At 55.8% G+C, this 23,245-nt stretch overlaps 2 protein-coding genes across 12 annotated transcripts; one reads left to right on the forward strand and one right to left on the reverse strand.

Moving 5' to 3' along the window:
* Nucleotides 1-1,296: 1,296 nt before the first annotated feature.
* Nucleotides 1,297-10,490, reverse strand: GCGR (glucagon receptor). 11 transcript variants are annotated; one of them, XM_069543769.1, is made up of 16 exons: nt 9,694-9,840; nt 7,434-7,522; nt 6,770-6,892; nt 5,432-5,623; nt 5,214-5,316; nt 4,364-4,471; nt 4,160-4,281; nt 3,960-4,066; nt 3,723-3,879; nt 3,464-3,623; nt 3,319-3,379; nt 2,945-3,014; nt 2,523-2,611; nt 2,247-2,385; nt 2,136-2,177; nt 1,297-1,805 (listed from the first exon to the last, which is right to left on the reverse strand). In XM_069543769.1, exons 4-16 carry the CDS (start codon nt 5,492-5,494, stop codon nt 1,584-1,586), a joined length of 1,443 nt encoding a protein of 480 aa, XP_069399870.1. In that variant the 5' UTR covers nt 5,495-5,623; nt 6,770-6,892; nt 7,434-7,522; nt 9,694-9,840; the 3' UTR covers nt 1,297-1,583. The 11 variants fall into 11 exon arrangements, 10 of the variants coding, with proteins under 10 accessions (XP_069399870.1, XP_069399871.1, XP_069399869.1 ...); XM_069543770.1 differs by lacking the exon at nt 6,770-6,892 and having other exon boundaries at nt 5,432-5,602; nt 9,694-9,877; XM_069543768.1 differs by lacking the exon at nt 6,770-6,892 and having other exon boundaries at nt 9,694-9,860.
* Nucleotides 9,323-22,116, forward strand: LOC138415493 (voltage-dependent P/Q-type calcium channel subunit alpha-1A-like). Its single transcript, XM_069544108.1, has 2 exons — nt 9,323-10,202; nt 20,531-22,116. The coding sequence occupies exons 1-2, from the start codon at nt 9,323-9,325 to the stop codon at nt 20,713-20,715; spliced, it is 1,065 nt and encodes a 354-aa protein (XP_069400209.1). The 3' UTR covers nt 20,716-22,116.
* The last annotated feature ends 1,129 nt before the right edge of the window (nt 22,117-23,245 follow it).

Here is a 23,245-nt window from a genome sequence, read left to right on the forward strand (position 1 = left end):
TCAGAGGTGCAGCCAGCCACGCTGCCCTGCAGCCCCCACCAATCACAGCAACGTCTCATCCCACCTGGGCCACAGGAGAGCCCAGTCCACTGCAACGCACTTTCTGCCCTTCCCTCCCTGCAATATCCCGTGGCAGGAGGTCAGGGTCCCCCTCAGGAGGGCCCCAGTGCCTGGGAGGTGAGTAATTCTATTTACCTTTCCTGAGAGGCCTCCTGTCCTTTCATTTGCCCCAATTAACCCAGCTTTGCCTGAGCAGCTCCAGCCCACGTGTCTGGGCGGGGACTGTGAACACCCCCTCCCCCAGGTACCAGCAGTCACTTCCCACCAGCTCCTAGAAGCAGGGCCACCTGGCTGGCCCATTTGGCTTCTGCTCTTGGCTCCTGCTGCCCATTCCTCTCTTGACAGCACCCCTGCTCCTCCCTTCTCCACACCTCCCTGCACTGGGCATCATGGCGCCAGCCACAGGGGCAGCTCGTGAAGCATGACCATAGTCCTGATGCTCCTGCATTTGCCGCTACCCTCTGCATCAGGTGCACTGTGCCCCAGGGGTCCACAGCTTGCACTCAGGGCGTGCCCATCTTGACTCTGCATGAAGATCAGCCCTCACTGACTACCAAGCAGCGTGCCCACCCACCACATGACAGACAACACCCTCGTGCACAGCTGTCCTGGAGTAGCAAGGACTGCAGGGACTTCCTGTGAACTGACTGTTGTGTTGTGCCACAGTCAGGAAAGCGGCTGTGTCTGCACTTGGATGGTCTCAATTTGGGGCGTTCATCTCTCCCTGCTTCAGTTGGCAAGGTGGACTGCGATGCTGGGGTGGAAGCAGAGACCATAGAGGACATCCAGTTCTGGCCTGTCCAGTGATGCCCTCACTGGACCTGAGTCCAGCCCTGGCTGCGGCTCCAGCAGGGAGCCAAGATGTATTCATGTGGGGTTGGTAGGACTGTGATGTCAGTGGCTCACCCCTCGGCCGTCAACTCCCTTCGTTTCTCTCTGCAGGCGAATGGTGACCCTCCAAGGGTGGGGGAGCCAAGACTGAATGGGCACTGGCCACTCTGGCTGGGGGTGGGGGTAAGCCTACCTAAAGTGGACTGGGGGCAGCACATGCAGGTGGGGCACTTCCAGCCACCACTCACATCCTCAGGGGTTCCAGCTCCAATTCACAGGTATGATGGGGTAGCGAGGAAAAGTCCAGAGGGGGTGAGCCCATACGGGCTGTCCATGGCCACTCCCTTCTCATGGGGAAGCCCTGGGCTCAGCCAGCCCTTCTCCAGCCCAGCTCTCTACCCAGGGTGTACACAGAGCTCTTTATTGTTGGAGGACACGTTTCCTTGAACGTGGGCACGCTGACACCCAGGATGACAAAGGGGCCCATGTTCGCAGAACAGCTTTCCCACCACACGCCGTCCCCCACCCATGGGCACAGAGCAGGTGCCCCTCAGACCACGACACTGGGAAATGTATGGTCAGGGGTGCTGTCTTGCTTCCACACTCTAGCCTCTGTTGGACATCAGTTCCAGATTTCTGGTGATGGCCTCTCTGGGCCTCTGAGTCCAGCCCCAGCGGGAGTTCTGGGGGCTTCACTGGGGGTTTTCGGCCGATCCAGGAAGGCCACCAGCCAAGTGGGTCTCGGTAGAGGGGTCCTGGCTAGTCCCATTGCTGCCACTGCCCCTTGCAAGCAGCAGCTTCTCACTGGGGGGGCCCCCGAGGGGCCTGGTCATGTGGCTGCCAGCGTGGCGCTCCTCCTGCAGTGCTTTGCCCTCACGCCAGCGATGCCAGCGCCGCAGCAGCTCTGACTGCACCTGGGGTAGGCAGGTAGGTCGGGCCATACCCAGGGCCTGCCCCTGCCACCCTCCCAGGATCCCCAAGCTGCCAGCTTTGAAGGGCAGTGTGGTGCCCTGGTTATATAACCAGACAGGCTCTGTCCCCACAGAAAACAGGACATCTGGGAGCCTCTCCCTCTCTAGGTGCAGGGCTGAGGCTGACCCAACTTTGCAGGCCTGACACCCAGCATCCCAGCAGCTGAGCCCAGTGAGTGCAAGTGGACACAAGGGGCTTGCACACCTGAGGGGTAGGGTGAGGGTGTCTACACTCCCCCCAAAACACCGCCCCCCCCGCCCCCCACCACCTACCTCCTTGTTGAGGAAACAGTAGAGAATGGCCACCAGCAGACCCTGGGGAGAGGGGTGGGGTCAGGGCCGCTCAGGGCCTGGGCTTTGGGCGGTTATGGGGCAGGAAGGCACCTGGAAGGAGCTGAGGAAGAGGTCGAAGAAGAGCTTGGCGGAGCGCAGAGTGCCCTGGGCGTGCTCATCGGTCACAAAGGCGAACACCACCTCGTGGACTCCCAGCAGGGGGATGAGGGTCAGTGTGGACTTGGCCAGCCTGTGGGGGTGGAACCTGAGCCACCTGGCCCAGGCCCTCACCAGGGCTCTGGTGCCCCACACCCACCTATACCCCCTCTGGCCCCCAGGGGTGTCCGGGTCTGTAAGCTGCCTACCCCCCCACAACCCCACACCCACCGGAATTTGTAGTCAGTATAACGCATCTGGTGGGCTCGCAGCTTGGCCACCAAGAGGTGAAGGATACGGATGAAGATGAAGAAGTTGATCTGTGTGTGGGGGACACAGCTCAGGGCAGCCCCTGGCCCTGACCTATCCCTCCTGGAGGTGGGCTGGGCAGCCAGCCAGGCCCTGGCTTCCGGGGCCTAGGGCTGTGGGCACCCACTCAAGGATGAGAAGCCTGGCCCGAGGCACAGGGCGCCAGCCAGTGTCCTGGCAGAGTGCCAGGTCTTCCTCCCTGCCCACCCAGGCAGGGGGCCGTCTGTCCCCTTGGGCTGCTGCAGGCCGATGGAGGAAGCGGGAGGCTGGCGCGGGGAGGGGGAGGCAACTCCAGCAGCCTCTCAGCCCTCCCTGCGGTGCCAGCAGGTGACCTGTTTCCTCACCACGATGGCCAGGAAGACAGGGAAGCGCAGAATCCACCAGAAGGCCATGTTGTCATTGCTAGTCCAACACCTACAAGGCAGGGACTGCTTGTGTCCTGGCAGCCTCCCAGTGCACCACCCCCCGCCCCCCGCCCCCGCCATCCCAGATTCTGTGGGATCTAATTAGTGCCTCAGGAAAAGAAGGGAGATAATGACCAATGACCTCTACCACAGGCGCCAGGTTTGCTTACCACCCCCCACCGATGCTGGCCAGAGGCCCCCGAGCCGCTTTCACACCCTGAAGCCACATGGCCATTCCCCGCAGGGCTGGGCTCACCTCCCAGCCAGCAGAGGTGAGCCCCTCTCCAGCCCACCCTCAGTCAGCCGATACTCACTGGATGTTCTCAAACAGACACTTCACCACGGCCCAGGGGATGACGAACAGCATGGGGGCACCTGTGGCGGGGAAAGAACAGCTCTGGTCCCGGGGCCCTGGGCTGCCTGCCCTCACCCCTGACCCCCGCACACCAGCCCACTCACCCCAGCCGATGCCCAGGTAGAGGGGGAAGCAGCTCCTCTCGGGGACGGCGGCGAGGCTCAGCAGGCTGTGCAGGTACACGCCCTCCACCAGCAGCCAGCAGTAGTTGGCCACTATGCCATACTGCATGAACACCGCGGCCACCCGGCAGCCGGCCACTGCCTGGCCGCGGGGGCAGCGTGAGCACAGGCCTCCCAGCCACCTACCACCCCGGGGCCCGGAGGCCAAGAAACCGGGCCCCGGCACTCACCCCGCACTCACCCCATCACTCAGCCAGACGCTCACGCTGATGTCGTCCCCGATCCTCTGGCTGTAGCGCGTCTTGAGCAGCGTGTCGATGACCAGCACGGAGCTGGCCTTGAGCATGAAGGACACGAACAGGTTCATGTGGATGTAGTTGCGGGTGCAGTGCAGCTTACTGCGGGCACGGCGAGTTAGTCCCTGCCCCCTGCCCACTGTGGCCCCGCCCCCCACCCCCGGGTGAGTCAGTGGGTGTACCTGAGGCCCAACAGGGTGGCGAGGGCCAGGAGCAGGGCCCCCAGGGACAGGGAGTAGCCCACCGTGTACATCACCTGGAAACTGCTGTACATCTTGGCTACCTCCTTCTGCAAACGGCAGTGGCCAGTCGGGGCTGGAGAGGGCCGCCTCGCCCGACCCCAAACCCCACCCCCACGCCGTGGCACCCACCGCGGACTGACCTGGACTTCAAGCTCCTCGTCATCCATCTGGCACTGGGAGGCATCTCGCCACGGCTGCCCCCGAGGCCCACGCACCCACTGCCCATCGGGCCCGCACCTCTTGAAGACGAGGCGGTGCTGCACTGGGAGGGGCAGGCTCTGGTCAGCGCCCCGCCCCCACGCTCGACCCCCTCGGGGGACCCCCCACATCCCTCCTGCGGTTACCTTTGTGGTACCAGGGCAGGTACCAGGGGCAGGAGATGTTGGCCGTGGTGTTGGGAGGGGCATCCGGCCAGCAGGAATATTTGTCAAAGGTTCTGTTACAGACCAGCTCTGCAGAGGCGGGGCCGGGTTACTCCTCAGCAGGGCCTGGCACCCACGGCCCTTGTGGCACGCTCTCTGCTCCCTCCAGTGCGTGCTGACCATCCTGCCTGCCCCGGACGCCTCTGTCCAGCCTGGTCCTAAGCTCCAGCTATGCCTGGCCACCTCCCCTTGGATGCCCCGCCTCTCACCCTGGGAGTCTCCCCTCTTCCTAGTGCCCCTCTGGCAGTACTACTGTCCCTGGAGGCTGAACCCCAATTCTGTTGCCATCCTTCTGGGCCCAACACCAGCCCCCTTCCTCGTCCAGACAATGGCTTGGCTTCCCAGGCCGCTTCTCCTGCCCTAGTCTCTCTCTCTCTGCACCCAAGTGATCTTCAGAACTTGTCCAGAACACTGGTGCTGGGTCTCCCTGAGCACTCTAAATAATGGCCCATCTCCCTGCGCGTCACCAGGCCCGATGCCCTCTGCCTGCCCCTCCCGGTTCACTTCCCCCACACACTGCCTCCATGGGAGCGAAAACTGTGTCCAGGCCTCAGGTGTGGAGGGCTGGTGCCCAGCAGCAGAGGAGGGTGGTGAAGCACCCCAGTTCTGGGGCAGTTCTTCCATTTCTTAGATACCCTGATCTGTAGCCCTGGGCTAGTCACTAGCTCCTCTGTGGCTCAGTTTCCTCACTTGTAAATGGGTGGGTGGGGGTTGGGGGCACAGGGCTTTCCCATGAGGAGGGCACTGGACTCGGGCCGAAGACAGGGCTCACCAGTCGGCGGGGGCAGCAGGCTCAGGTTGTGGAGACACTGGTCACCATAGAGTTTCCACTTCTCAAACAGGAAATCCATCACCTGAGCGGAGGGGGTCTCTGGCTGCGGGGGTTGGTGGGGAACAAATGGATGGACAGAGGGGACAGACTGGCATCAGCACAGGGAGCAGGCAGCCTGGTGGGGGTCGGGGGCTGGATGGGGGACGGGCAGTGCTCACCTGGCAGGCCAGCAGCAGCAGCAGCAGGAAGAGGTGGGGGTAGCGTGGCTGGATGGGGGGCATGCCTCTGGGCAGCTGCCCCCCACATCTGGCTGGGGTTGCACAGCTGGGACAAAGAGGTCCTCACGGGTGCACGCTCCTCTGGGGTTGCGAGTATCAGAGCAGCAGGGTCTGTGCGGTGGGGGGCAGGCTCTGGTGTGAAGAGGCGCAGCTGGTTTCTCTCGTGATCAGCAGGGTGTCCTGCTTGCCTAAAACCACCCCTCCCTCGGAGTCTCCAAATCCTACTGATGGAGTGGGAGCTGGGAGGGAAGTGATGCAAGAAGTGGCCACTCTGCCACTTGGGGGTTGAGGTCTGGCCCCGTGCCTGGGGGTTTGGCGCCAACACCCAAGGGGAGCTGCTTTCTCACGGCCCGTGACTGTCTGTCTGGGGGCTGGGCCGGCCCCAGAGCCCCTCCCCTCCATGCTAGCTAAGTGATTGCAGTCCTGCCTGGTACCAAGGATGTCAGGAGGGGAAGCAGCCTCCGTAACTGCCCACCTCCTCCTTCAGCCCTTGCTATCCTTCCCACTATTCTTAGCCCCTGGGAAAGTCAGTTTGGCAGGCCCGGGTAGGGTGCCGGGACCATCCATCATCACTTAGTCCCCAGGGATGTGGTTATTGAGGTGGCTCTGGGCCAGGTTCCAGCCTTGCCAGGAGCCAGAAGTGCCAGGCATATGCTTAAGGTGGTCCCTGGCACAGGCATACTCCCTTGCCCAGGACTGGGGTGTCTAGGGGCTTCCTTGGACCCCACCTAAGACTCAAGACGGGCTTCCTGGGTTCCCTGGGCCATAACATGCAGGCAGCCGCAGTGTGTTCCTTTAAGATGAGCACTGCCGGGCTGCCGGGGGCTCAGACGCAGGACCGCTGCCCTCATGATTCCTGCAGTGGGGGGCCTGAGGTGCCTGGTCCTGGCCAGAGCCACGCTTGAGGCATCAGCGGCCCCATCAGGCATTGTGTCAGTGCTTCCAGAGTCCGTTTTCTGCTCTACTGAATTCCACAAGGGCAAAGCGAGGGGCTCCCTTACGCGAGCCCCTCTAGGGCTGTGGATGGGCCCCTCCCACCAGGTACCCTGCCACAGAGTGAGCATGTGGTGGACCGATGGATGGACAGATGGACGAAACTGGCTGGCTGTAAGGCGGTGCCTGGGAGAAGCCAGGGAGGAGGTAGGGAGGAGGGGCACAGGCTATGACCGAAGGTGGCGGGTTCCCGGACAACCCTGGATCTCAGTCTCCTCCCATTGGAGTCCAGATGGGCCCTCAGGGGGCCAGTTCACGTGGACTCTCCTGTGATTCACTCCTCACCCTGCATGGGACGCCATGTGGTGGGTCCACACAGACTGCCGTGGGGCTCCTCACCCTTGGGCCAGGGTGTGGGTCAGGCCTGGTGAGGGAGGGCCCAGGAGTCGCTGGTCTGCAGGTCCTGGTCTAGGTGAGGAGCCAAGGTTTAGGGCTGCTCTGGAGGAGCTGGACCGGAGGGCTTTCCCAGGGAGTAGCCCCCCAGGCGGGTGGAAGACGAGGGGCGGTTCAGGTGTCCCTAGCCCAAAAGGCCTTATCTCCTGATTCTTATCAAACAGCCTGCTGCCCTGCCCTTGCCCACCCAGGCCACAGAGCCTGCTGTGTGAGGCCCTGCAGCGGGAGAAGGGGAGACGGGTGGGCAGGCCCAGGGAGACAGAGGCAGCCTGGATAACTAGAGGCTGGAGGGGCGGGGGAGGCAGAGAGTGACAAAGGATGGCTGAGGCGGAGCGGAAGGTGCATAGCAAGCAGGGGACAAGGGGAGAAAAGATACCACCCGATAAGCTGTCCCAGCCCAGAGGCCCTGCCTCCGGTGGTGACGGGAGCGTGATACGGCCGGACTCGTCCAGTGAGGAGCTCCAAAGCAAGATGTTGGCCCCATCAGAGCCCAGCTGGAGGGTGGGGGGTGGCCCAGCTGTGCCTTGACTTTCCCCTCTGAAAAGTGGAAGTTCACCTTGCTGACTTCCTAGGGCTGTTAGGAGAGCTCAAGGTGGGCAGGGCAACAGCTGGGCCAGTCTGCCTTCCAGGTAGGAGTCAGTCAGTCTGGGAACCATAGAGAGAAGCAGAGCCCCAGGGTAGAGGGCAGGGAAGGATGGGCTGCCCTGGGGCCCCAGCCAGGGCAGGGGAGGGCGGAGGGTGATTCTCCATACCCTTTACTCTGGTCTAGCACATGGGGTTGGGAATCCTTGAAGATTCATGCCACACAATTCAGTACCTACAGATCCCAGGCTGGGTAACCAGTTCAAGGCACCCAGGCCCCAGGGCCCTAGGGATCAGGGCATCAGCACCCCGCCACCAATTTACGAGGAGGATGACCGCTGTCATTAAGACTCTGATAGAAACACAAGAAGCGGCAAAAATGGATGAGGCCCCTCATGCCTTTCAGGGGGAGTATGGGCAAGATTTCAAGGCACCTCTCTGCATGAGGGCTGGGTACGGGATGACTTTCAGCTGTGTGCAAGGCTGAGGTCCTGAGGTCCCTGCCCTGAGCGCCCAGGTGTAAGGCTGACCCCACAGGAGAGGGGGACACTGCAGGGCCCATTTCTGGTCCTGGGACCAAGGGCAAATATCAATAATTGAACTTTTCAGAACCTCGGCTTCCTACTTGTAAAATCCTTGGCTCTGCATCACCAAAGAGTAAATGAGCTTTGCCACTTGAAGAGGAGGACAGAGTATCAGGTCCAGGCCCCCTCCCTACCGTGGGGGGCACTGCAACCCCAGAGGCAGCCTGGCAGGCCCAGGGATAAATATTTGTTGAATGAATGAGGACTGAGACCTGGATGCAGAGGTGCCCCTCCATGCCTCCCATTGGCTGTGGCATCAGGCAGGGCTGCTGTCTTCCACCTTATTACTCTCCTGGCACGGCCCGGGAGCCAGTGGGGGGTGGGGGACTAAGGGCAAGGGACCAAGCCTTCTCCCTTCACCGACCTGGAGGCCCAGCTCCCTCTCTGGCCCTGGACTGCACCTGCCCGGCACAGGTAGCTCAGGATTAGACACTGATGAGGTGGGACAGAAGGCCAGGTTTCTCCCAGCCCCAGCTCACCCCCTCCTCTGTTTCCCAGCCTCCCCCACTCCACAGGCTGAGGCGGGGGGCATGTGTTCTGCCCCCTGCTTGGCAGAATGCACCACTCCTGGGGGCTCAAAGCTCAGCCGTTTCCCCAGTTTCCCTTGGGGATGTCCCAGACTCCAGGCCTGGAAGTGGGGAAAACACCCCCTCCCCCCACAGAATGGCTGGGCTCCACGAGGCGGGCACTGGTCACCCCAGCTTCTGAATGGGGCCTGCCAGCTTCTGATGAGAATGGGCTTGGTGGGTGTTTGTGAAACCAGAGCAAGTGGCAGAAGGTCATGGCCCCAGGGTGAGATCAGATCACCGGCCACAGGTTGTTGACAAAGCCTGATTCCTGCGTCCTCTCCCACTCAGTGGGGGCAGGGCGGGCCTGGAAGTGGGCCAGGGTGCTACTGCCCCACCAACCCTCATGCCCCAGCACAGAAAGGTGGACAACATCCCGAGGGGTCCCCGGAGAAGGCAGGTGCTCAGACATCAGGAGTCAGTGGGTTCCTGGTAGAGGCAGAAACCCTGTGGCCCTGCCTGTGCGTGGGGGCTGCCGGGTGAGGAAAGGGCAGATTGGGCAGTGCCCTACCCTCTCTGCGGATCAGAGTGATAAGTGTAGGCTCCGCAGATGAATGTGTCAGGCTGGGTGCTGTCGCCCCTCGGCCCCTCCGGGGAAACCCGGGTAACCAAGACACTGCTGGGCAGCTTTGGGGAGCAGCCGCTGCTGGAGTGAAGCAGGGCTGCCCAGCGCCCATCCCCGCGCCTTTGGGGGTGTCTCCGCGGTTCTGTGTATGCGCAAGGAGGGGAAAAGAGGGGTGCTGGAGGGAGGAATAGGGAGTGGAGGGAGGCAGCAGGACACAGCGCCCGGCGGCCACAGACACCCCACTCTTTTCCCCGACCCCGGGACGCGCTCCCCGGGGGAGGAGAGGACGGAGGAAGCGCTGAGACCCTCAGCCCTCCGGGTAGTTCGGAACCAGGTTGACCCGTCCGAGCTGGAAGGGCGCATCCTGGGGTTGGGAAGGGGGTGTCCGACGGATGAGGAGGGCGATACCCGGGAGTCGAGACCGCCCACCCACGAGAGGGGTGCGCGCCAGCCAGTCCCGCGCTCCAGCCTTCGGCCCCTGGCCGGGAACTTGCCCTCGGGCCCGTCCCAGGTGCTCACCGCGGGCCGCTCCAGCCTCTCCGCGCTCTCCGCCGTCCTCCGCGCGCACGGGTCGGGGGCCCGCAGCCGCTCGGCCCCGCAGCGCTGCCTGATCAGGGTCAGCGCCGGCTCCGCGCCCGCGCCCGCGCCCCGCGCCAGCCGCACGCTAACTTTCCGGCGGCGGCGACGCTGGGCGGCGGCGGAGGGGGAGGGAGGGGGCGGGGGCAGGAGCAGCCGGCAGGTGGAGCGGCGGCCGAGGGTCCCCGCCTGCCGCTCCGAGCCCCTGCCCGCGCCTCCGCGCTCCTGCCGCGGCCGCGGGGAGCGACTCGCCGCCCCGGAGCCCCTGCCCGACAGACCCCTCCCTGCGCGCCGGAGCCGGCACCTGCCTCGCGGACTCCTATACTGCGGGCCTTTCCCCGAGGACGCCGCCCCGCAGACCTCCCCACCCAGAGCTCAGTGGGGAGACCCCCGCCCGGGTTCCCCACTGCCGATTGCAGCTCCCAGCCGGGAATGGAGCGGTGGACGGACAGGTGGGATGCGTGGTAGGCGCGCGACCGGAGATGCGGGCTGTGGCCCCCTGCCCCTTCCTCTCACTTCCTCCGCGTTCTGGGCCCTCGTCACTTCTTTCCCGGGTGCTGATTGCGGGAAGGACTGCTGCTCCACTTAGCCCTCAACGTGGCTCCTAGGTGACCCTTCCAGCGCCCAGAGCAAGCTGGATTGTAGCGGGGGCCAAGGCCCTCCACGGGCCGAGCCCACGCCAGGCGGGGAAGGGGTGGCCCCTGGGATGCTTCTTTAAGCCCGGTGTGCCGAGTCTTCTCCCTTAAGCCCCCTCCAGCGCAGTTCATCCAACAGCCCCCAACCCCACCCTCTTCACCAAGCAGGCTGCCCAGAGTGCCTGGCCGCCGCTTCTCCTGCTTGGAGAGGACAACGCTCTGCTCCTTCCCACAAACTTCTCCTTCCTAACGCCAGATCCCAGATTCACCCTCCTGCTGATGTCCTCTTCTCCCCTGACCCCTCCGGTCTAAAGCCAGCCAGCATCTCAGCTGCTGCTTTAGGACCCCTTCCACTTCCTCACCTGCACCCCTACACACACCCCAGCGGTCAGTCTCCAGTGACCTCAGTGTCACCAAACCACATGGACACTTTGGGGCCTCATCTTTGCTGGCACTTCAGGACCCGGGGACCCTGATGGTCATGCCCTCCTATGGAACATTCTCCCATGGATGTGGTTTCCAGGCTGGCATTCCCATCACCTCCTCTCTGCACTCTCCTCCTTTTTCCCTTGGACAGTTCCCTGCGTACCACCCTGGTCTCCTGGTGTTCACACTGCTTGATGCCCAGAGCCACATCAGGACCCCTCTCCACTGGCCCGCTGCCATTTCCTGGATGCACTTCCTCCGCCCACCCACCAGCTGGACACCCGGCAGGGATCCTGAGGTTTCCAGCCCATCATCAAATCCTAATTCTCCCTCTCATGTTTCTCTGGAATCCACTGTCAACTGCTGTCCTGGGTGCCTTCCCTGACCCACTGGGTCAGCTCTTTCTTAGATGCTGTCCTTTACCTTTGGGGCCCTTCTCTAAATTCTACTTCTGTTTGGGGGTGGGGGGACATTGGAGCATATGGTTCTCCTCTACCCATGGCTCCCCCACCCTCCAGCCCCCAGAGCTGAGCTGAAGCTGGTCCCAGCACCTCATGACATGCCCACAGGTGGTCGGTGCTTGGTAACCTGACCTCTACACACCTGCCCTGCCACTGTCTGAAGCCTCAGGATGGAGGAGTATTACTGAGAGTGCCCTCCAGACCCCCATTCTTACCAGCCCACCTGGAACCCTGCCCCCAGAGCAGCCTGTTTTGGTTCAGGCAATGCCAGAAGGCAAAGGTCAGAAAGTAGAGCTCTGCTTGCATAGGGCTGACTGTGTGAGCGCTGGGGGCAGGTGCTGGGGGCGGGGAGCTTTCTGAGACTGGTCCCAAAAGACCACCATCCTCCACGCTCTTCTCCCCTCCTCTGGCCCCTCTCTTCCAGCTCTCCTCCCACCTCTCTGGGGGTGGGGCACCCATAGGGACCACACTGATCTGAGTAGGTGGAATCTTGCTTGTGACCTTGGGCTCCTGCCTCACTGTGAGCCGGGTAACTGGCACCACTCTGGGTGTCTGTGAGGCTCAGGGGAGAATCTAGAGGTTCTTCCTAGATGTGGGATTAACCTGAGGAGCTGGGAAGGTCATCCCTGCTGTGTGATCTTCAGAGAGGCCCTCTGGACCTTATTTTCCTGAAGATGTTTCGGTTGGGTGGAGGCCCGGCAGTCTGGGGGGAGCTTCTGGGTGCCCCCAGTTGGGTTCTAGCAGGAAGAGATGAGAAAGAATAAATGTAGAGTGTATGATATGGGGGTGGGAGGCATGCCTGAAATGTATGGACACAGCGGGGAGCAGGAGGCAGAGGGAGAGGAAACAGATGGGGGTGAGGGCCCCTCCCTGGGCTGGGCCACCTTTATTTACATAACTGAATTCATAAGACATAAATAGACCAGAAACTGGGAACGAAGGGGGCTGGGCCTTCCCACGGAGTGTTGGAGGTCTGGGGACTGAGGAAGGGGCCTGTCTACCACTGAGTCCCTGAGAGTCCCGTTGGCGCCTTGGAGATGTGGTGGCTCCCATGTGCCAGGGCAGGCGGGGGGCGGGGGGCTGCCCTCTGCAGCCTCGGGAGTGCTGTCCCCTCTGTCTGTGCTGTGGGCTCTGGAGGCACACCCAGAGTTCAGTTTAGGCATTTGGCTGAGTGGTATGAGCTAGTACTGCCGATGAAGCAGACACCCCAGCCTCAGGTTCTGGCGGGAAGACGATAAGCGGCTAGGAAAGAGGTGGCCACACGGGGTGGTTCATGGCCAGGTAGGGTGGTTCGTGGCCAGACAGGGTGGTTCTCGGTAGAAACCCAGGGCAAGAGGGACCCTGGATTTGGGAGCTGCAGAAAAGGGGGCAGAGGGAAAAGAGATGGTACCCCCAGAGAGACAGCTGTTAACGTCACAGGGTGGTTCCTTTCAGATCTCTTTACTGTGCCTTAATTCATTGCTTTTGATAGAGTTTTATGTCAAGGTATCCCCGCATAGCTGGTAACATAAGCATTTCCCCATCTTCATAAGAAGTCCTCTCAACACCATGGTATGTGGGCACTTAGTATTCCATCGTGTGGATCTGTCAGACTTTACTCAACCATTCACAGGATATAGGAATCAGAAAAGGGAACAGTCCAAAGCTGTTTCAGGTATGCCCCCCTACCACTCCAGGGAATGAGCCCCAAACTGCATCCTGGTGCCTCACTCAGACATGCTTGAGAGATGGAGAACCAACAGAAAAGAGGACACCAGAAAAAACAAGAGCTAATTCAGGAATCAGAAAAAAACTTCAGACGATCTTCCTCAGATAGGGAAAGACAAGCCATCCATGCGACTAGGAGAGGGCACTTCGGAAAACAGGAAGAAAACAAGAGTCCTTGAAAGGTACAAAATAATACCTGAAAACTTAAAAATTTGGTAGAAGGATTGAAAGAAGGAGGTGAGGAAATTTCACAGAAGAAAGAACAAAAGTCAGAGAGACAGAAACTAGCAAAGAGAAGATAAGGGATGGTGGAGGATCCGTATGGAGGGTCAGAGGGACAGAGTTTCCAAAGACCAGCGGAGGAGGAAGACAATTGTGAAGAAATAATACTAAGTTCTTCCTAGAACTTTCGTAGTGGAAAAGTCTGCCAACTACCTGGCACAATAAAAACAGCAAACCAGCTAACGGATTAAAAAATTCGACCATGTTGCATCCTCATGAAGTTTCAAACGTCTCAGAATAAAGAGAAGATATGGAAAGTTTCTAGAGTGTGAACAGAGGTCTCCTGGAGATGGGCGCTGCTCAGCGTGGCATCAGACCTGTTGGCTGCAGCTGAGGGAGCCACGTTCCCAGTGACAGGATTTCTCACCTCACGTCCTTGCACTAGGACCACCATCTTCCAAGTCATGCCACAGGTTGCGAGGGCAGAAATAGGACATTTCTAGAAACCAGAGGACTCTTAACTTCCCATGCAGTTCTTCTTAAGAAGCTCCAAGCTTGAGCCACCCAGCATGGAGTGGGGCACCATCCAGTCAAGAAGACACTGGATTTTGAAAGCTTAGTATAAAAATAGAACATAAAGTGTCATGAATCGTGTGTGCTGGTAAATGTTGAAGCAATCCTCTTCCTGACAAATTGGGTTAAATAAAAGGTATTGTTGTTAGTCACTAAGTCGTGTCCAACTCTTTTGTGACCCCATAGACTGTACCCCTCCAGGCTCCTCTGTCTGTGGGATTTCCCAGGCAAGAATACTGAAGTGAGTTACCATTTCCCACTCCAAAGGATCTTCCCAACCCAGAGATCAAACCATGCCTCCTGCATTGGCAGGCAGTTTCTTTACAGCTGTACCACCAGGGAAGCCTTCATTTCACCAGTTCCTTTTCCTTTTTAAATGTGGTTACAAAATGTTTGAAATGACATGTTGGTTCACCGTTGTGATGAAAAATATTTCTGTTGTCCAGCACCGTCTAGAAACACCAAGAGACTCTATCAAGAAGGAAATGTAATCATAGCCCCAGGTCACCCACTGACCCTTTCACCAGCAAAATTTCCACAATAAGGGTACGAATGCAGAAGGTCATGATGCCTCTGGATTGAGGTGGGGGAAGGGGGCACGAGGGCCCTGGTTGGGGTGCCGGGAAGTTGGGATAATGCTGTACAGAGCAAATCAAGGCAATCCAGACTATCGATAGAGCACCACCTACTGTGTCTTGGATGCTGGGAGACGGAGGAAAGCTGACGTCTTAGGAGAGGGAGGCGGACAATACACAACCCAGCAGATCTGCATGTTCCTGCTGTGACGTCAGGTTCTGATAAAGAAAATACTGCAGATGAGGAGATAGAGTGAAAGAATGTGGTTACTGTAGATATTTTCTTCTTAAAGTCCTGGATGTTCCCAGACCTTGCCTAACCCTCCCCCTAAACTTCCCACTGCTCCAAACTGGGTGTTTCTCCCTTAGTTTTCCATACTGCTGCTGCACAAATATAAAAATGATGCTTGTTATCTGTGGCAGGTTTTTTTTTCTTCTTGTTGTTGTTGAAGTATTGTTGATTTACAGTTCCATGGCCTGTTCTTAAAACACCAGTTCTGATATATCTGTTTTTCTGTTCAGCAATATGCTTTGGGGCTGCATTTGTGCTGACCCAGGTGGGGGAGTGAGTATTTAGTAATTATTTGAGGGGATCACAATGGAGTTCTTTACTTAAACCCTGTAGACATGTAAACACCTACGAAAAACTCAACTCTCCCATTTTTGGTCTAATATATTAAAAATAGGGACTTCTCTGATGGTCTAGTGGCTAAGACTCTGTCCTCCAATGCAGAGAGTCCAGGTTTGATCCCTGATCAGTGAATTAGATCCCACATGCTGCAACTAAGCAGTTGTACACCACAACTAAAGATCTCATGTGCTGCGATGAAGATCAAAGATCCCGAATGCTACAATTAAGACCCAGCATGGCCAAAAGGAAATAAACAAAATTTTTAAAAACATTGGGGGTGGGCTACAAAAGTGTACTATAAAAATACGTATAGGACTTTTTTGTTGCCCCTAAATTCCTTCATGACCCCCTGTAGTCCATCCTCACCCTCCAGGCCCCTGGCCATCACTGACCTGATTTCTGGGCCTGTGGGTGTGCCTTTCCAAGAATACATATAAATGGAATATGCAGTCTTTTGTATCTGGCTTCTCATATATGGCAAAGTTTTTGAGATCCACCAGTGATATAGCCTGTAATAGTGGTTACTTCTGTTTGTCGCCAAGTCTTGTTCCACCGGATGGGTGGCCTGAGATTTGGGTTATCCATCCAGTTGGTGGACATGGACATTTGGGTTGTTCCCAGTTTGTGTGTGTGTGTGTGTGTGTGTTGGTTGAACGACATGGCATGAAGGATCTTAGTTTCCTGGGACTGAACCCATGCCCCTTGCCCTGGAAGCACAGAGCCTTAATCTCCATGGAAGTCTCAAGTTGTTCTCAGATTTTGTCAATTCGTCTCCCCTAAAAGGTTGTGTGCCGATCTTTATGTGGACATGTGTTTTCATTTCTCCAGAGGAAATACCTTGGGGTGGGATTGTGGTTCCCAGGCCCATGTCTGACTTTATAAGAAACCTCCAAGCTCTTGTCGTGAGCAGCTTCACTGTCCTGCATCTCCAATGGCCTTGAGGGAGAGCTGCCATCGCCCCCACAGCCTTCTAGGCCCTCAAGCTCTTCAGGGTTTTTGAATTGTTGATTCTGATTTTTCAGCCATTCCACTTCCAGTATGTTCCAATGCAAGTCCTTCACCAGATGCATGTTTTGTAAATATTTTCTCCTGTTCAATGACTTGCTCTCCTACTTTCTTATTTGATCTTCAGAGAGCAGACGTTTTTTAATTTTGATGAAATCCAAATATCATATTTTTGTTTCAGGACTTGTGCTTTTTGTGCCCCATCTGAGACATCTTTGCCTAATCCAAGGTGGCTATGTTTCTCCCATGTTTTCTCTGTAAGATTTGTTGTTTCAGCTCTTACACATTGATCTATGATTTATGGTAAGCTATCCTGGCATGCGGTACAATGTGAGTTTGTTTGTTTGGCAAATGCACCCAGTTGCTCCAGCTCCATTTACTGAAAAGACTGTCTTTCTTCACTGAGTTACCTCAGCGCCTTTGTAAAAGAATCTCCTGACCCTTACTGTGGGTCTCTTTCTGAACTCTCTTCTATTTCATTGTTCTCTGTGTCAATACTACGCTCTCTTGGTTACTGAAGCTTTGTAGCATGTCTTGGAATTGGGTACTGTGACTTCTCCAGCTTTATTCACCTCTTTCAAAGAGGTTTTTGTACTATACGTTCATTGCATTTTCATTTGAATATTAAAATCAGATTGTCAATTGCTACCAAAAAAAGCCTGCTAAGATTTTGATTGAGATTCAGTTGAATCTATACGTTAAGTTGAGGAGAAAAGACATCTTAACATTGAATCTTCCCAGCCACAAACAGGATGTATCTCTTCATTTATTCGGGTCTTCTTTAATTTCTCTCAGCAATGTTTGATCATTTCCAGTACACAGGTCATATAGATTTGTTGTTGTTGTTGTTGTTAGGAAGAGTGTTTCATGATTTTTGATGCTATAGTGAAGGATAATTTTGTAAAATTTCTGTTTCCAGTTGCTTATTGCTACTGTATAGAAATGCAGCTGATGTTTGCGTCTGCTAATTTTGTATCCTATGACCTTGCTAAACTCATTTATTAGTTCTACTTGTGTGTGTGGATTCCTTGGGTTTTTCTATGGAGGTGACCGTGCAGTCTGTAAGAAAGGATGTTTTCTTCCTTTACAATCTGTATGCATGGTTATTTATTTTTTGGTAACTTATTGTACAGGCTGTGACCTGTAGTACAACATTGAGCAAAAGCGATCAGAGCTCATATCCCTGCTTTATTCCCAATTGTTGGGAGAAAAGCATTCAATTTTCCACCAGTAAGTTTGATGTTATTTATAGGTTTTACAGAGTTGCCCTTTATCAATTTGAGAATGTTTCCATTCACTCCTAGTTTGCTGAGAGATTTCTTTTTTAATCATGAATGAATGTTTAATTTTATCAGATGTCTTTGGTTTTTTGTGAGATTTGTCCTTCTCTATTGTTGTACTGAATAATACTGATTTTCAAACGTTTACCAACCTTGCATTCCTGGGATTTCATTTGGTCATGAAATATTCTCCTTTTTATGTATTTCTGGGTTAGATTTGCTGACATTTTATGAAGAGCTTTTGCATCTGTGTTCGTTAAGGATTTTAGTGTGTAATTTTATTTTCTTATAATAAGAAAATTGTCTGGCTTTGGTATCGAGATGATACTGGCCTCATAAAATGAGCTGGTAAGTACACCTCCCTCTTCTGTTTTCTGGAAGTCTGTATAGAATTGGTATTATTACTTCCTTGAAGTGAAGTGAAGTGAAGTCGCTCAGTTGTGTCCAACTCTTTGCGACCCCGCGGACTGCAGCCCACCAGGCTCCTCTGTTCATGGGATTCTCCAGGCAAGAATACTGGAGTGGGTTGCCATTTCCTTCTGCAGGGGATCTTCCAGACCCAGGAATCGAACCCAGGTCTCCTGCACTGCAGGCAGACGCTTTAACGCCTGAGCCACCAGGAAGCCCATTACTTCCTTAGACAGTGATAGAATTCATTTCTGAAGCATCTGGGTCCAGACTGTCTTTTTTGTAGGAAGGTTTTGAACTACACATTCACTTTTTAAAATAGACATAGTGCTGTTTCCCTAGATATTGCCCCATTGCTGTTTGAAATTATTGTGCCGATTTTTTAGTAGTATCTCTAGCAGGATTTAGGGTTTCCCTGGTAGCTCAGATGGTAAAGCAGGATTAAAGACTTTCTTTTGCTGGAATTACCCAGGGGTCCAGCGCTTAGGACTCTGCATTTTTGGGATTTCAGTTCCCTGACCACAGGTTGAACCCCAGCCACAGCAGTGAAAGTCTAGAATCCTAACTATGCGGCCACCAGAGAACTCCCAGTATTTTCTTACAGTAAAGGAAAAAGGTGTTGGGTCACTGTTGGTGGAAACATGTCTGGAATGGAGTGGAGCCTTCCTCCTGGGGCGGGTCTGAGCTGAGGCCCCTCCTCTCCGAGCCTCCTCCCTTTCATCCTCCTACCTTTCTGACTTGCCAGCTCTTCCTCCCCTAATCTTGATTTTGATTACAAGAGAAACTCCTGCAAGTGGACTTTGCCGGCCCTGCCACTCTCTGGCCTCAGCGGTCTTCCCAGGTCTCACTGCCGTGGTAGCAGGTGGTCACTGGCCTGAGCGCCCCTCCAAGCCTGTCCATTCAAACAGCCATGAATCCGGTGGAGGCTGCCTCTCCTTGCCCTCCACGAAGGCCTCCTCTGCCTGTTGGACACCATGGCTGCCCTCCTGCTGCCAGGGACCACCCTACTCCGAACTGACCTCCAGTCTCCATCTGTGACCTCCAGATAAACTGAGGCTGGGGTGGCCACTGTGCACATGCGCCATGCCCAGACCCCACCTCCAGAGGGCAGGGGGTATGCGCAAAGGTGTGGGGGAGCCGGGAACAGGGAGAAGCTAGGCTCACCATAACCAGCCACGGTCACCCCCAAGTCTAGACAGCCTCTGTCTAGACCTGTCCCCACTCACTGCCCATCTTCTGGGAGGGTCAGCTTACCCCTAGTGTTCACCCGGGTCCTTTGCAAGTTGGGCCCTGGACCAATGCCCACCCACATGCTTTCTTTAAAAGAAAAAAAAAATTTTTTTAATTGGAGTAATGTTGATTTACAATATGGTGCTAGTTTCTGCTGCACAGAAAAATGAATCAGTTATACCTACATATATATCCACTTTTTTTTTTTTTAGATTCTATTCCCATATAGATCTTTACAGGGCTTCTCAGGTGGGGCTAGTGGTCAAGAATCCGCCTGCCGATGCAGGAGATGCAAGTTGGGAAGATCTCCTGGAGAAGGAAATGGCAACCTGCTCCAGTATCTTGCCTGGAAAATTCCATGGACAGAGGAGCCTGGTGGGCTATAATCCATGGCGTCACAAAGAGGTTGATACGACTGAGTGACTGAACACACACAGGTTTTCACAGCACTGAGGAGAGTTCTCTGTGCTACGCTGTAGGTTCTGTATATTTTATTTATAGTAGTGTGTAAATAGTCCAAGTAAGTAAGTGTTAGTCACTCAGTCGTGTCCAACTCTGTGACCCCATGGACTGTAGCCTGCCAGGCTCCTCTGTCCATGGGATTCTCCAGGCAAGAGTGCTGGAGTGAGTTGTTCCCTTCTCCATGGAATCTTCCTGAGCTAGGGATTGAACTTGGGTCTCCTGCTTTGCAGGCAGATTCTTTACCATCTGAGCCACCAGGGAAGTCCACCTCCCAATTTATCCTTCCCTCCTTCCTTTCCCCCTGGTAGGGACAAGTTTGTTTTCTATGTCTCCCACACGGCCTCTCTGAATTCTCCCTGGAGGGTGGTGGTGGGGATCTGGCCTCTTTAAGAAAAGGTAACTGAAGAACTTGAGCCGGCCTGGGGACCCTCAGCCAAGGTGAGGGCAGAGGAGGCCCAGAACCCTCTGTCTTGACCAAATGGGACACTGGACCTAGAGAATAGTCTCTTCAGAGGGCTGGGATCCCCACTCCCATTTTACAGATGAGGAGCTTGCGGCTCTGGAAGCCAAGTGGCCAGTCCAGAGTCTTCAACCTGGGCTGACTGAGGGGTGCAGTGTCCTCCCTCCATGGCTGTCGTTCTCTCCCCAGGTGACCCCTGCCCTCTGGGTCCTGGCCTCTGTCTTGCTGGCTGACTCTTGCCCTGAGCCACCATCAAGGTCATCAGGCTGAGCAAAGTCACATTAGGTGGCATCCGGCATGGCTCAATCAAATCAAATCACTTAGCGCAATGGGAGCAACAGGAAGGGGCACCGGGGCTGCGGCCCCTGACCCAGGTGCTCAGAGTGAGGGGGGCAGACAAGCCCAGGCCCGCATCTGGGCCATCAGGGCGGGATGCAGAGCACAGGTGAGGTGGGAATGGAGGAGGCGGGACCCAAGGGCTCCTGCAGAATGAGCCCAGGCCAAGTGAAATGGAGAAGGGGGTGACAAGGAGGCTGGAAAAGATGGGGAGGGGTCCTGCAGGGCTGGGGGCCAGAGTGTAGGGAATGAAGCCTGGGGTTTTGCTCGCGTCAGACTCGCCCCAAAGCGTAAGCATGTATGGATTGTCCTCACTCTTCCCACCACACCGTGTTCTTACAACCTCCGGTGGTTCCCCTTTGCTTCCAGGGCTGTCTCCTCCCAGTGGTGCAGACTGGTCCACAGGCTGGCCCAGCTGGCCTTCCTTAACTAGCTTCCCCAGTCTTCGGTCACCCATCCTCCCAGCTGGCCCCAGAGCTCACCTGCAGAGGATGCCACGGACTTCCTACAGAGAAAATCTGATGTCTTATCTGAATGACGGCCTTGGCCTCTGAGAGGTGAGAATTGATGGAACCCTGGAGCAACAAAGCTGGGGTTTATCCACCATTCCCATTCCTCAAGGTGCTGGTGATGGGGTCATAACAGCTGCTCACCTTGGGTGGACTGGCCTGAGCCACGGGTGTGCAGGGGCCCACTGGTTGAGCCTTGTCTTCAGCATCGGAGTGATGCGGGGGAGGGAACAGAAGTTGTAAGGGTTGGACATCGAGCAGCCTGAAGCCTCGAAGAAATCTCTGGTCAGCCAGCTCAGGGCCACAGTGAGATCCAGAGCCCTCTGTTTCCAGCTGAGTTGTATCCCCCCAAAATGTGTATAGTGGCAGAAAGCAAAGAGGAACTAAAGAGCCTCTTGATGAGGGTGAAAGAGGAGAGTGAAAGAGCCAACTTAAAACTAAATACTGAAAAAACTAAGATCATGTCATCCAGCCCCATTACTGCATGACAAATAGAAGCGGAAAAGGTGAAAGTAGTGACAGATTTCCTCTTCTGGGCTCCGGAATCAGTGCGGATCGCGACTGCAGCCATGAAATCAGAAGACGACTGCTTCTTGGCAGGAAAGCGATGATAAACCTAGACAGTGTGTTGAAAAGCAGAGACATTACTCGGCTGACAAAGGTCTATATAATCAAGGCTTTGGTCTTCCCAGTGATCACGTATAGTTGTGAGAGCTGGATTGGAAAGAAGGCAGAACACCAAAGAATTAATGCCTTTGAACTGTGATGCTGGGGATGACTCCTGAAAGTCCTTTGGACAGCAAGGAGATCAAACTAGTCAATTTTAAGGGAAATCAACCCCGATTATTCACTGGAAGGACCACACTGGAAAGACTGTTGCTGAAGCTCCAGTAGTTTGGTCATCTGATGAGAAAAGACAACCCACTGGAAAAGTCCCTGATGCTGGGAAAGATTGAGGGCAGAAGAAGAGGGTGTCAGAGAATGAGACGGCTGGACGGCATCACTGATACAAGGAACAGGAACTTGGGCAAACTCCGGAAGATGGTGAAGGGCAGGGAGGCCTGGCGAGCTGCAGTCCATGGGGTCGAAAAGGGTCTGACACGACTGGGCTATGGAAAAACAACAGCAACCAAGTGTGCATGTTAAAGTCCTAACCCCCAGCACCTTGGGATGAGACTGTATTTAGAGATGGGGGTTTTCAGAGGTAATTAAGGTAAAATGAGGCCTTCAGAATGGACACTAACCCAATCTGACTGTATCCTTATAAGAAGAGGAGATTAGAACACAGACACACACAGAGGGTCACCCATGTGAGGACGCAGGGAGAATGTGGTGCCTGCATGCCCAGGAGAGGTCCTAGGAGGAACCAGCTTTGTACACTTTGGTCTTGGGCATCTGGGCTCCAGACTGTGAATTTTAATACATAAATATATATATTTGGCTGCACTGGGTCTTAATTGAAGCATGTGTGATCGTCAGTGTGGCACTTAAACTCTTAGTTGTGACATCGGGGACCAGGGATTGAACCCGTGCCCCCTGCACTCGGAGTTTAGAGTCTTAGCCACTGGACCACAAGGGAAGTCCCACAGACTGTAAGTTGATAAAACTCTGCAGTTCAAGCCACCCAGTCCGTTCAGCCGCTGTGGCAGGCCCAAGACACTCATAGAGCCATCAGGCAGTACGTAGTTACAGCTCCTAAAGCCAGAGGGCAGGTTTGCAGGTAGTCGGGTCAAAGACTTGATTCTGGGGAGGTGTGGGGCCGCAAAGGAAAGGGCGTTTGTGCTTCACTGTCTCCTGGGCCAATGTCAGGACTCATAGCAGAGGGTAGACCCTGCAACCCAGATCGGGTATCAGGGTGGAAACCCTCAGCCCCGGAACTCAGACCTTCCGAAACTGCTGGCAGCAGAAGTGGCCAGAAGCCTGACTGGAGGAGACCAGCCTACTGCTGCCCAGGCCACACAGGCGTCACCAGGTAGGTGTCCTTCCCCAGGTCCGCCTGCCACCCCTCCAAGCCCCTGACCGTCATGAGGGGTGAGTCTCGTGTGGCCTGATGATGGGCAGAGATGGAGCATTTTCCCGGGAGCTGTGGCCAGGCAGGCCTGTACCAGCAGGACCCGGGAGCAGTGAAGTGGATATTGAGGATCTGGGCGGGGAGGGGTGGAACTTGCCTGGGGAAGGGGAAGGTAGCGATAAGGGTATTTTCCAAATCCTGGCAAGGACACCTGGACTGGGTCCTAGGAGGCTGTTGGAATGGCTCGTGGGAGACTGATGACAGAGTCCGGGAAACAGGAGAGCTGGGGGATGTATTTGCAAGAGGACCTGCAGCTGACGAGATCAATAAGGAAAGCCCTGGGAGGAGCTCCCAGGCCCCCTGGCATGGCTGTCACGTCCTTAGGTCTTTGCTGGGTGCTGGCTGGACACAGCGGCTCCTTCCTCGGTGCCAGAGCAAGATGGCAGCCAGTCTTTAATGTCCAGTCTCACAACGGACATCCTGTCACTTTGTCACCTTCTAGAGGCAAGTCGAGTCTGCACTCAGGAGAGAGGACTTCATAAGGGCGTGGATGACAGGGTAGGG

Source organism: Ovis canadensis, chromosome 11 (genome assembly GCF_042477335.2).
Source record: "Ovis canadensis isolate MfBH-ARS-UI-01 breed Bighorn chromosome 11, ARS-UI_OviCan_v2, whole genome shotgun sequence".
Classification (NCBI taxonomy): Eukaryota; Metazoa; Chordata; class Mammalia; order Artiodactyla; family Bovidae; genus Ovis; species Ovis canadensis.

What these genes read in the sequence shown, in the direction of transcription:
- GCGR (XM_069543766.1), bottom strand. Translation starts at nt 5,494, where the DNA reads ATGCCCCCCATCCAGCCACGCTACCCCCACCTCTTCCTGCTGCTGCTG. An exon ending in GCGTCTGGCTGAGTGATGGG is followed by an intron (nt 3,624 to 3,722) that starts GTGAGTGCGGGG and finishes CCCCGCGGCCAG; the next exon opens with GCAGTGGCCGGCTGCCGGGT. An exon ending in CTACCTGGGCATCGGCTGGG is followed by an intron (nt 3,380 to 3,463) that starts GTGAGTGGGCTG and finishes TCCCCGCCACAG; the next exon opens with GTGCCCCCATGCTGTTCGTC.
- LOC138415493 (XM_069544108.1), top strand. Translation starts at nt 9,323, where the DNA reads ATGCGCAAGGAGGGGAAAAGAGGGGTGCTGGAGGGAGGAATAGGGAGT. An exon ending in ATGGAGCGGTGGACGGACAG is followed by an intron (nt 10,203 to 20,530) that starts GTGGGATGCGTG and finishes CTTTGCTTCCAG; the next exon opens with GGCTGTCTCCTCCCAGTGGT.